The sequence below is a fragment of the Tupaia chinensis genome, unplaced genomic scaffold (genome assembly GCF_000334495.1).
Source record: "Tupaia chinensis unplaced genomic scaffold, TupChi_1.0 Scaffold000126_2, whole genome shotgun sequence".
Taxonomy (NCBI): domain Eukaryota; kingdom Metazoa; phylum Chordata; class Mammalia; order Scandentia; family Tupaiidae; genus Tupaia; species Tupaia belangeri.
In genome coordinates this window covers 2,525,246-2,537,648 of record NW_006159594.1, presented here as the reverse complement: position 1 = coordinate 2,537,648, position 12,403 = coordinate 2,525,246, and the positions used below count along the sequence as shown (strand labels likewise).

The 12,403-nt window shown below is 51.7% G+C and overlaps 3 protein-coding genes across 3 annotated transcripts in view; 1 reads left to right on the top strand and 2 right to left on the bottom strand.

Annotated features, from left to right (window-relative positions):
* The window catches only part of LTB4R2 (leukotriene B4 receptor 2), a 2,519-nt gene extending 1,034 nt beyond the window's left edge, over positions 1 to 1,485 (bottom strand). The window contains exons 1-2 of the mRNA XM_027770318.1: positions 511 to 1,485; positions 1 to 174 (exon numbers count right to left, since the gene is read on the bottom strand). The exon at positions 1 to 174 is cut by the window's left edge and continues 1,034 nt beyond it. Coding sequence (XP_027626119.1) covers positions 1 to 164 — 164 coding nt within the window. The 5' untranslated portion in view covers positions 165 to 174; positions 511 to 1,485. The remainder of the gene's footprint in view (positions 175 to 510) is intronic.
* A 1,890-nt stretch (positions 1,486 to 3,375) lies between these two features.
* On the top strand, positions 3,376 to 6,169 carry CIDEB (cell death inducing DFFA like effector b). The gene is made up of 5 exons (XM_006144574.3): positions 3,376 to 3,610; positions 3,858 to 4,002; positions 4,851 to 5,000; positions 5,217 to 5,407; positions 5,583 to 6,169. The coding sequence occupies exons 1-5, from the start codon at positions 3,570 to 3,572 to the stop codon at positions 5,716 to 5,718; spliced, it is 663 nt and encodes a 220-aa protein (XP_006144636.1). The 5' UTR covers positions 3,376 to 3,569; the 3' UTR covers positions 5,719 to 6,169.
* Positions 6,152 to 12,403, bottom strand: part of NOP9 (NOP9 nucleolar protein) — a 9,075-nt gene continuing 2,823 nt past the window's right edge. The window contains exons 4-11 of the mRNA XM_014586274.2: positions 10,597 to 10,707; positions 9,738 to 9,879; positions 9,428 to 9,620; positions 8,654 to 8,794; positions 7,527 to 7,652; positions 7,105 to 7,341; positions 6,762 to 6,867; positions 6,152 to 6,423 (exon numbers count right to left, since the gene is read on the bottom strand). Of these exons, the coding sequence (XP_014441760.1) occupies positions 6,266 to 6,423; positions 6,762 to 6,867; positions 7,105 to 7,341; positions 7,527 to 7,652; positions 8,654 to 8,794; positions 9,428 to 9,620; positions 9,738 to 9,879; positions 10,597 to 10,707 (1,214 nt within the window). The 3' untranslated portion in view covers positions 6,152 to 6,265. The remainder of the gene's footprint in view (positions 6,424 to 6,761; positions 6,868 to 7,104; positions 7,342 to 7,526; positions 7,653 to 8,653; positions 8,795 to 9,427; positions 9,621 to 9,737; positions 9,880 to 10,596; positions 10,708 to 12,403) is intronic.

Below are 12,403 nucleotides of genomic sequence, written 5' to 3'. Positions count from 1 at the left end.
GGCCGCCCCCGGGCCGGCCGCCAGCCCGCCACGCTCCACACGACGAAGCAGTTTCCCGGCAGCCCCAGCAGCGCTGCCAGCAGCAGGAACGCCGAGCCTGTGGCCCGTGAGGCCTTGGAGCTCAGCAGCGTCTCATTTCCTGGTGGGCTGAAGCAGGCCAACATCCTTCTGCGCCTGCAGGGGCATTCGGGGATGGGGCAAAAATTCGCAGTCTCTCTGATGCCAGGGAAGAAGGGACTGTGCCTCCCGTCCCACTTCCCTGCAGCCTGCCTCTCTTCTGCCTGCCGGGAAGGACCCCCCACACAAACACTCCGGACAACCCCAACAGCTACTCCTGGCTCTTCCCCAGAGCCCAATGGTACCTAGGCTCCCAGTTCTCACCCAGGCTGTCACTGTCTCTACCTCCACCCGTCTAGCCTGGTCCCCTATTTCTTTATCCAGCCCCATTTCTTGTCCCTCAGGGCCAAGGTGGGTGTTGGGGAGTAAAGGGGCATGGGCACATCTACTCACCCAGCTGGGAGAGAGCAGGCCTGGGGAGGCCTGCGAGGGACCTGGGAGCTGAGAGGTGGAGCAGCAGTGGGAGAGATGCCTACTCCAGTTCTGTGCCTGTCACATTTGCAGCGGATGAGGCAAGAATGGGGAGGGACAAGATGGGGCTTATCCTGGGCCTGCACTGGGGCCCCTCCCTCACTCTATTCCCATCACTAACAAGTTGTCCAGGCATGTGAGAACCCGCCTCCCCAGGAAACAGGATAAGCTGAGGGTGCAGATAAGGTTAGCATGGAAGAGAGTAGGGGTATCTGCTGAATCCTGACTGTGGTAGTCCTTCTGCTCTATCCCTCCTCCACCTCTGCGCCCACCCTCCCTGCACTTAGGTCTGCTCCCCCCACACACACTCAGCAGACAAGGTGGCCTGAATTCATGTTCACCAGCAGCTCTTTGTCTTTTCAGAGCTTCCTAGTCCTGCTGAGACCAGTTTGCCTCAGCTCCTAACCTGCCCTCCCCTCTTGCTTTGGCCTCTGCCTCAGTCTCTTCACCCTCAAAGCTCTCACCGGGCTGTCAATGACGGCTTTTCAGCCAAAGGCATGGTGCTAGATTCCGATGGGCACAGGGATGCCTGGAGGTGTAAGGGGCACCTCACCTGGTTGGGAAGCCATACATCACAAAGAGACCACTACCTGCTGCAGAAAGATACAAGAAGAAAGGAAAGGGTAGAGACATACCAAGAAGAAGCCCTCTTCTTGGAGAGGTCAGGCGAAACTTGGAAATGGCGGTATTTGAAGGGGACTTGGCAGATCAATAGAGCTGAGGGAAGGGAAAAGAAAGGCCTTTGCCTGGTCAACAGCCAGAGCCAGGGGTATCTTGGGAACCAAGACACCAGGAGCACTGTCTTAGTCTGAGTTCCTCCAAAGCAGAGCCGGAGTTACGGGCATAGGAACAGGCAATTCTGCATTTGGGAGGTCAGCTCAGGAAGTTGGAGTGGGAACAGAGTAAGATAAGAAAGGAAAACTGGGCCAGTCAGTGGTATGGTGGTTAGGCCAGCTGGATCCCACATGGCTGACTGCGTGGTTCAAGTTCCAGACCCAGTGGCTTGTAAAACACACCTGGCGTGTGTGTGCATGCCCAAAATCCCAAAAGGAGAAATGGAGGAGAGGGGATTGCAGCATGGCCATCCCCCATGGGGATGCTTTTTCACTTTTCCTCTTTCTCTTTCTAGGGAACACACATGCCTTTTGGCAAATTTTAAAAAGAGAGAGAGAAACCAGGATGTGTTCCTGAGTCCCTTCAGTAGGCACTGGGCACCTTAGAGAATGTACAGAATGCCTGGCACAGAAGACTGGGCATTCCCCCTTGTTTGAGGGCTGCTCCAGTTGCATGGGCACCCTTATACCTGCAGCTTGTTCTTGTCGAGGGGCCGAGTGAGCTGCCACAGCCTCCAACAAGGCTTGTTCCATCTTGGCCGAACCCTTGGCTAGAGCTGCTCCAAAAGTAGGGAGTTCCCACAAGGGAGTGCTCCAAACCATCCAAGATGGGGCTGGTTGGGACTCCAACCAAAAGGAGACTGCATGCCAGGGAGGTCAGTCTGAAGCATTATGAGGGGGGCTTACTTATAGAGTGGGCTGCAGTGTCGTAACAGACAGTGAGAGAAAGACACCCTATGTAGGTGTGTCCACTACACAAGGTCAGGGTATGGAGTTCAACTGACATTTAAGGAGTCTGGCTCAGGGCCAGGGCATGTTTCGCTCAGTGTTTTGGGCAACCACCTTCATACCTTTATCACTGCCTGGGAATGTTTGAAGCGCCAGCGTGGGCTCCAGCCTGCAGGAGGGTTGCTACTAGCCAGGTCATACACACAGTGAGGGGCCAAGGCACTCTTTCTCAGGCAGGACACGGAATATGAGAGGAACTCAGGGACTTCATGACGATCCCAAAGAAAGGGAGAGATAGAGGAGAGACTGCATGACCATGCCCCATTGGGTGAGGTAGGTGCTTTCTCACTTTCTTTCTGTCACTCTCCTGTTGAGTGCACACACCCACTGGCAAAATTATGGGGGGGAAAAAAAGGCTAAAGTTGATGCCATCAGCAAGCACTCTGTACTGCATTCACCCTTCATAGCCATCCCTGGGCAAAAGGAGAAAGGTGAAAGAGTAGCTGAAGCAGGCAGTTCTGGAGAATAAAGACAGAGAAAAGGACCAGCAGATGGCGTAATGGTTACATCACTGGATGTAGCCACTCCCACATAGTCAACCACAGCTCCGTCCTAGACCTTGTGGCTTGAAACTCATGCTGGATGTGTGTGCATGCGTGCTCCAAATCCCAAGAGGGAAATGGAGGAGAAGGGATTGTGGCATGGCCACCCCCCCTGGGGGGGTGGTTTCTCACTTTCTGTCTGTCTCCCCAGTGAGCACACTGCCCTATAGCAGAGAAATGTTAATCTAGTCTTTTCCTCAACCAAGAAGGAAGTCACAGGTAAGCAGGAAACCAAGGGCAGGCCCCTGTAAACCATGGATCCCCAGATCAGAAGCCTCCTTTCCTTACCCAACACCTCATCTTCAGTGTCTCACCACCCCTTTTCTCCCAGTCCTGCCTTGCCTCCCAGCTGAGTCCATCCCCACCCACATCCCAGCCCTGCCTCTTTTCCTAATGGTGCAATTTATGACTTTTCCAGTAGGTGGCAGCACATACTGTCCCTAGAAATATCCTTCGAAGAAATAAAAACCACCAAGGAACACATTACACCCTTTTACATAGGTCCTGTTTACCTTCACAACACATGTCCTCCCCAGACATTCACATTCACACACACACACGCACACACACACAGCTTCCATGGATTTTACTGGGCGAGCCTTCCTCCCAGACCCCATCTAGGCCCCTCCCCTCTCTGGACTTTGTCCTTACTGGCCAGGCTGGGGGCCAGAGTCTGCGCCTGACTCATCCTCCACCTCACCAGTGCTGAATTGCGGCATTTTTAACTGAAAACACCACTTCAGAGTTCAGCACGGGAGAAAAATCATATCATCCAGCCCAGAGTCACTGGAGCGGTGACTCTCCGACTCCTTCCACCATGGAGTACCTCTCAGCCCTGAACCCCAGCGGCCTGCTCAGGTGATCTCTACCCCCTTTACACCCTCCAGTATAGGGATACGGGGTTACAGGCAGGGTGACAAAACCCCACTAGGCCCCTAGGAGACGCATTCACCCCTGCCCCCCCACTCCAGTCTCCCTTGGCTACTCTAACCTGCAAATCTAGATTCCTTTCTCCCTAACCCTCCGGCTACTCCACCCCCACCAACCTTACCGCACTCACCAAGCCCCTCCTGGCCCCTTGTTGACTTCTCTTCCCAACTACTAGGTCAGTATCCAACATGAGTTCCGACCTTAGCCGTAAGGTCTGGACCTCAGCTCCACCTCCCCAGCGACCTTTTCGTGTCTGCGATCACAAGCGGACCATCCGGAAAGGTCTGACAGCTGCCACCCGCCAGGAGCTGCTAGACAAGGTAAGTGAGCCAAGTTCCTGGACTCCTACAACAGGGGCAGCCAAAGGGCACAAAAACAGTGACAACGTGGGATGATGGGGCAGAAAGGGCTGAGGTCACACATCTGCCCCTCCATCTGAGAGTTAAGAGCACGGGGGCAAGCCCAATGCTGCTGCACTTGGGCCAATTCATTTATTTCCAAGTAGAAGGGTTTTCTTTGGGAGTAGGGGAAGCAGCAGGTAGGGAGGGTGGAAGGATGGAATTCAGAAGTCGATATGGAATGGAGGTTTGTGTCACAAATCAAGTTTGAATCCTGACTCTGTCACTTCTAGCTGTCAAACCTTGAGAAGTTATTCAACCTAGGAAGATCTCAGCTTCTTCATATATAAAAAGGGGATATACCAACCCACAGGGTTTTTGAGAGAGATAACATGTGGAAAGTGCTCAAAGATACCTGGCACCTAGTGAGGGCTGAAAAAGGTTAATCGGTGAGATGGAAAAGTTTTGGAGAACTGTGGGTCACATATTGTTAGGATATTGTAGGTAAGAATGAGGATGGACTTCAAGAGAACCTGGCTAGCCTTTCAATTCCAACCAGTATGAGTGGCTTGGAGGGGAGCAGGGGGATATGACATGGTAGGAGCAAATAAAAGAAAAAGTCAGCCACTAATGAGGTTCCCCAGCAACTACTGAGGGTTCCCCAGCAACTAAAGGAACAGAGCTGCAGCCTCCAGAAGGAATAGCAAAGTGCCAGGAAGTAGAATTGGTACGTCAGCTAATGTCTGGGGTCAACCATGGATGTTGGGTAGCTAGAGGGGAGGGCATGGGATGAGATCTGTCCCTCCCTCCTGCTTCCTGCCACTGGGCAGGCAGAGAAGACCCTGCTGCTGAGTGAAGACCTTACACTGGTGCTGGAGGAGGATGGGACTACCGTGGACAGTGAGGACTTCTTCCAGCTGCTGGAAGATGACACATGCTTGATGGTGCTAGAGTCTGGGCAGAGCTGGAGCCCCACAAGGGTAAGAGGTTCACCCTGGGGCTGCGTAGGCCACTGATGTGTTATAGCTCTGAGCTGTTCTAGCCTAACCTTGGTCTTGAGGCAGAGGTGCTGGGAGTGTTGTGGAGTTGTCAATGACATCACATCCAGGTGCCAGCAGATCTAACCTAGTGCTGATGGGAATTAGTGGCGAGTGACAGAGTGTGAGAGTCCTTGCACTGACGAGGATGCTCTACAGAGTGGAGTGCTATCATATGGCCTGGGCCGAGAGAAGCCTAAGCACAGCAAGGACATCGCCCGCATCACCTTCGATGTATACAAGCAAAACCCTCGGGACCTCTTTGGCAGCCTGAACGTCAAAGCCACATTCTACGGGCTCTATTCCATGAGTTGTGACTTTCAAGGACTTGGCCCCAAAAAAGTACTCAGGTCAGAGATCGATTTACAGTTCTTCCCCATCCCCTACAGTAAGACAATCCCCATAATTCCTCCTGCTGCACACACCTACCCGTTAGCTCCACTCTGTGGAAAGTCCCCAGGCCCCAGCTCCACATCCTCCTTCCAGGTCCCTTTAGTTACCCATTTCCTTGTCTCTGCCCTTCAGGGAGTTCCTGCGTTGGACCTCCAAGCTGCTGCAAGGCCTGGGCCACATACTGCTGGGAATCTCCTCCACCCTCCGCCATGTACTGGAGGGTGCTGAGCAGTGGCAGCATCGCCAGGGTCGCCTCCATGCCTACTGAGAAGGAGCTCTGAGTTTCTGCCCTGAACACATTCCAAGAGACACACTATGAGGACTGTGACAGCTTCAGATTTGGGGACCTGCAGACAAGGCAGGCTAGACAACTTACCCGATTTTCTTTACTCTCATCTGACCCATCACAACAGACCTAAGCCTTACAGCATCGAGCCTTACGCCCCCTGCCTATACCCTTTTCCTGAAGGATGCTGTTCTATTCCCACATTCCAGCCTCCCATTTCCCCTGAAAGGCCACAAGTCTGTCCCCAGGCCTTTGGATCTCACGTGACCCTGCTACATGTAGATATCCTTTACTGATCCTCCTGCCCTCAGGGAAGCTCCCCAGCACGCTGATGACACCCCCTCTGACTTTACCTTGAGATCTCTGCTTTTCCATATCCTCCCCTCAAAAAAACCCCCCACGAACATTTCCAATAAAAATATAAAAAAGTTTACCAATAAGATTGTTGACCCCAATTAAAGAAGGAAAGAGATGGGATAGATACACCCTTTCACCCTCCCCATAACACCCCGTCCCAGACCCAAAGGCCTCAGTCTTCAAGTATTGAGTTCAGTGCCCGCTTCCGCTTGGCCACCACACCCTGCTGCTGTTCCCAAGCCTCTCGCCGCTTCAGGAAGGTTGTCAGGGCTATGTTTCGAGCCACATGGTGGCCAAAAGGGTCTCTTATCAGCTCCTGGTTCCGCTCCCCTGCAAAAGGAACCACTCATGTTTAGTGCCATCCACATTCCAAGACAGACTTTAGTTGGGGTGAAGGCCCCTCCTTTTCCCATACCCTGGGCCTGCCCCTGGGATAGACAGTGCACACCTTAATCTCCAATGAAGAGAAGCCAGGAGGAGGGGAGGAGCAGAGGACTGTATACTCAGACAGCAAGGGAAGGGGAGAGCAAACTGCTATGAACCAGGATCAAGACCACCCTTTGAAACTGAACTCTCTGCTGAATTTAAGTCCATTCCCCAGTCCCCTAGCTATCTGGAATAAGAGAAAGAAAAATCTGGAAACATCAAAGAGAAGTGATGGGACTCACCCAGTTCAGCAGCAATTTCCTTCCGGGCCCCCAAGGCTGCTCCATTCCAGATAGCGTCTAGCACACGGCTGCCATGGCGACTACAGGCCAGAGCCACATAATGCCCCTGCATTGAGACAAAGAGGTGAGTCCCTCTAGGCAAGTCCACAGAAATGTGTTTGGAAGGAGCGGTAAAGGGAATGGAGGTTCTGGAGAATTTAGAGGCCAAGTTCAAATTTAGAGTCCAAGTTCAAACAGTCGAGGAACTGCATATCCTCTTTGACTCTCAAGGTACAGGCTTGGAGAGCTCATAGTCTCTAAATGAATGATGGTGCAGAATCAGGGCAGAGGTCAGAAGTCTAACCTTTAAACTCTGCAGCACGCGGCGGCGCTGCTTGCGTGTCACAGAGGGACTGGTGAGGATGGCATCGAGCACATGGGAGCCAGCAGGGCTCTGGGCCAGAGCCACAAGCTGAGGTCCTGTCAACGCAGCCAGACTTCGAAGTACGAGACTGGGGGCAGAGAAGTGCAGTAGATGCTGGAGCAGGAGAGACCCAAGGACTGTTACTTCCTCCAGAGCCCTCGCTGCGGCCATTTCCTCCTGGGGGCAGAGACGGAAAGTTAGGAGGTAGTCACCAAACCAGGCAGATGAACCCGTCCCTGGGATGCTCCACTTCCACTGGAGGAAGTCGGAGGTCTCACCCCTCTACCTCAGGGTGAGGAGGTAACGCAGCCCCAGGAGGCCTGGACCCAATTAGCCACTGGCTCAGCCCCGCCCTTCCTCACCTGGTGCTCCGCAGGAACCGTCCCCTCCTCCTCCATCAGGCCATAGTACACTTCATAAGCCATCAAAGTAGCAAAGAGAGGCACGCAAGCCACTTGCCGGGATGAGGGCTCTGCGCAGTGGAATGCCTAGAGGGGAGGACAAAACTCAATGGATCCAAGAACTGCCCCATCCCTACCCTTGACTTTCCGGACAGGGAAAGTGCTCAGGAAAGGGGAGAAGGTCTAACTCCACAAAAAGGCAGCCTCCATGAAGGCAGACTCTTATCTCCTGCTACATCTGCAGCTTCCACACACAGGACAAGGGGTAAGCAAACACTGTCCTTAAGTAAACTGTTCTCGTAGCTCTGGGAGACAGTTTTCCTCCCGGGAGAGTCAGGTGGCTTTTGGCCTCATTCTCCCCTGTATCTGTAGACTTCCGGGGCAGTAGATCCCTTGGGTCCAGAGGCACAGCGACTGGAGATTAGATAAGTCCTAACAGGGAGAACTTGGACTGAAGGCACAAATAGTTGCAAGTAACACCCACTTACCTCCAACAACAGCTGCAGGACCTGGGCTTGGTGGGCCCCAACTCTGCGACAGGCCCCCACCAGGGCAACAACTACCCCTGGGTGGCCCTGAGCCAGTACAGCTTCCAGGGTAGGGCTCAGCTCCTCAAACACGGGGGACAGCTGAGGGAAAACATGGGGTAAAGAATCTGTGACATTCTGGCAATGGTGGGCTAAGTTTCTGAGAAATCTTACTGCTGAGAATTAAAAGTGCTAGATAAAACATAAAAACACAGCCGATGTCAGGATCTTGATTTGTCTGGATAAGGCCAGAACAATGCAGCAGTCTTAGAGCCACTTCACATAGGCAGGGGACTTTAAATGGCCCATCCCTATGTGTAAAGGAGGACTAGGGGTAAGGGAGACTGGAATAAAACCTGCCCTTCCACTCAAACTCCCAACCCAGGAGACCACAGGGAAGCCCACCTTGGTGCTAAGCAGCAAAGGAGAGCAGCTGTGGCAACAGCTCCAGCGTCCCTGTGCATTTGTAGCCAAGTACCCAGAGTCTGGGCGGGCCACGGAACCTCGAGCTGCAAACTTGGATTAAGCCTGTTGCACCTGAGGCAAGTAACACCCACTTACCTCCAACAACAGCTGCAGGACCTGGGCTTGGTGGGCCCCAACTCTGCGACAGGCCCCCACCAGGGCAACAACTACCCCTGGGTGGCCCTGAGCCAGTACAGCTTCCAGGGTAGGGCTCAGCTCCTCAAACACGGGGGACAGCTGAGGGAAAACATGGGGTAAAGAATCTGTGACATTCTGGCAATGGTGGGCTAAGTTTCTGAGAAATCTTACTGCTGAGAATTAAAAGTGCTAGATAAAACATAAAAACACAGCCGATGTCAGGATCTTGATTTGTCTGGATAAGGCCAGAACAATGCAGCAGTCTTAGAGCCACTTCACATAGGCAGGGGACTTTAAATGGCCCATCCCTATGTGTAAAGGAGGACTAGGGGTAAGGGAGACTGGAATAAAACCTGCCCTTCCACTCAAACTCCCAACCCAGGAGACCACAGGGAAGCCCACCTTGGTGCTAAGCAGCAAAGGAGAGCAGCTGTGGCAACAGCTCCAGCGTCCCTGTGCATTTGTAGCCAAGTACCCAGAGTCTGGGCGGGCCACGGAACCTCGAGCTGCAAACTTGGATTAAGCCTGTTGCACCTGAGAGAAGTCAAAACAAGTCCTATCTGGAAGGAAGGCACCTGCACCTGAAGTTCTGAAAAATCCCCACGGAGTAACTTTCCAAGGGCTATGGCCAGCACACTAGCAGAATACAGAGAGGCGAGCACACAAATAGTAAAGTAAGGCCCGAGGAACAAGAGCTAGCAGGAACAGACTTGGCCCAGGTTTCCAACTCACCAGCTCAGGGGTAGTGACTGCATCCAGCAAACGCTGCAGAGGGAAGTTGGCGATGGGATGTGCAGCCAGGGACTGCAGCTGCCCCTGAAAGTGATCCTCAAAAAGGCTCTGGAGCCTCAGGGGCTCCAACACTAACATCACCTGCTCCAGCAGCCTGGAACTCGTCTGATCCCGCAGGAAGAGTAGTAGGGGGCTGGGGACAAGGAGAAAGGGATCAGGCAGTCTTAATTCTGCCTCCTCCGAAAACAGTTGTACCACGTCACCTCCCAGCCCCACAAACCTTAGCCAGCCCTGAGGTCCTTAGTCATACCTGCCATCTGCTGAGGAACCGCGAGTACTCAGGTAGCCAATCACATCACTGCAGAGATGGGCACAGACCTGGGGTAGTCTGCGGTGTAAGACCTGTAAGGCCACTTGAAGGCAGAAGCTAGAGATCTTATCAGTGATAAAGACTGTAGGGAGAGAGAAGAAATAATAAAAACAGCTTGTTCCAAATCCAGATGGCTTTCCTTCCAGATAGGACTTGTTTTGACTTCTCTCAGGTGCAACAGGCTTAATCCAAGTTTAGAGCTCGAGGTTCCGTGACCCACCCAGACTCTGGGTACTTGGCTACAAATGCACAGGGACGCTGGAGCTATTGCCACAGCTGCTCTTCTCCATTGTTGCTCAGCTTCCCGGTGGTCTCATGGGTTGGGAGTTAGAGTGGAAGGGCAGCTTTAATTCCAGTCCTCCCTTACACATAGGGATGGGCCATTTAAAGTCCTTAAGCAATAACAAGCCATGGCAGCACAGCAGTACCCCAAGGTTTTTTGATGCTAAGGACACATGTGAAGGTCCTGGCTTTGCGTCCCAAGGTCCCTTTGTTCATGCCAAGCATGCACACATGCCTATGATCCTGACTGCTGAGGCCTGGAGTGGATCACCGGGTAAAGACTCTGCTAGGGGTACTCTTTCCCTCTCTCATGGAAGAAATAATTAAACAAAAACAAACCTTAAGCAACAAGGTACAAGGTATGGGAGGACTACAAACACAAACACTACATTGGGCTTTGCAACATCTGACCAGACCAGGCTTGAAGAGAAGAGGCATAACCTAACCTAGGGGCCTTGATTGGTAGTCATCACCTCCAGAAAAGTAGATCCTGGACTCTCCTCCTACTTCCTCTTACCAGCAATGTCCTTCAGAAAGCAGGAACTCAGGTCCTGAAGGCGATTCAAGAAGGTTTCAGGGACTTCAAAATCAATTGGCTTACACTCTCGAGCTGGGGCCCTTTGCCCTTCTAAAGGAAGATTGAGAAGACGTGCAATGTCAAGATAATGAACTGCCATCCCAGGAGGGAGAATTCTACAGCTTAGAGATGCAGAACAGATCTGATACAACTGAATGGCTCTTCTGGGTGACTGAACTAAGATTATATTTTGCTTAATTTTCTTTTTTTTTTTTTTGGAAAGGTTTTTGCTATAGAGTGTGTGCGCTTGCCAGAAAGACAGAGACAGAGAGCGAGAAATCACCCCCCAGGGGGGATGGTCACGCCGCAATCCCTTCTCCTCCCTTCTCCTCTCAGGATCTTGGGCATGCATGCACACACGCCCGGCGTGAGTTTAAGCCACTGGGTCCAGGACTCAAACTGCAGTTGACTACATGGGGGTCCAGTGATATAGCCATTAAACTAACTGCTGGTCCCTCTGTTTAATTTTCTTAAGAAATCTCACCCAGCCCTGCCACAGTCGATAGGAGACAGTTCAAATTCATAAGTATCCAAGGTGTTCTAAAATCTGACCTCATTTAAACTAACCTTATTTTCCACAGTTTTTCAAAATGTGGATCACAGTGCCAGCCAGTGTCATGATTAAGGCAGCTGGATCCCACATGAATGATTGCCTGGTTTGAGTCACAGACGTGGGTCTGGTGGATTGAAAACATGCCAGGCATGTGTGTACTGAGTGCCCAAATTCCTTCAAGGAGGAAGAAATAGAAGGGATTGTGGCGTGAACATTCCCCATGGGAGGGAGTGCTTTCTCATTTCCCCTCTATTTCTCTCTCTCTCTCTCCAGTAAGCTCATGTACCCTCTGGGGGTGGGGGGAGGGAAGAAGAAGGTAACAGTCAATGACTTACTTTCTTATGAAATCAAGCCAGTGGTCTCAACCAGAATTCTTTTAATGAAATAATACAGAATAAAATTTAAAAAGGAGGTGTCAGCAGATGGCGTAGTGGTTACACTGCTGTGCTCCCACGTGAGTGACCATGGTTCGAGTCTTGGACTCCGTGGCTTGAAACACACAGGTTGGGTGCATGTGTGCACATGCCCAAGATCCCAGGAGAGAAGGGATAGCAGCATGGCCATCCCCCCAAGAGGTGATGTCTCACTTTCCTTCTCACTGCCTCTGTCTCTCCCTAGGGAACACATGCACCCCAAGGCAAAATCTCTTTAAAAAAAAAAAAAATTGAAAAGTAATGAAAATATAGAGTAGCTTGCGTGTAATAAGGATATTGTTTCCTGAACTTGTGCTTGCATCCATTATATGTCCAAGCACATATCTATGTTGAGTCATGTTAAGAAACCAAATTCTTGGGCCAGCAAGTGGCACAGGGCTTAAAGTGGCTAGATCCCACATTTCTCACTGCACAGTTTGAGTCCTGGACCTGGTAGCTTGACAAACACACCAGGCACATATGCATGCATTCCCAAAAGAGGAGAATGGTGGAGAAGGGACTGTGGTATGGCTATCCCCCTCTTGGGAATGATTTCTTACTTTCCTCTTTTTTTTTTTTTTGTATCTCTCTCTAATGAAAATATAGAGTAGCTGGCGTGTAATAAGGATATTGTTTCCTGAACGTGTGCTTGCATCCATTATATGTCCAAGCACATATCTATGTTGAGTCATGCTAAGAAACCAAATTCCTGGACCAGCAAGTGGTACAGGGCTTAACGTGGCTAGATCCCACATTTCTCACTGCACCGTTTGAGTGCTGG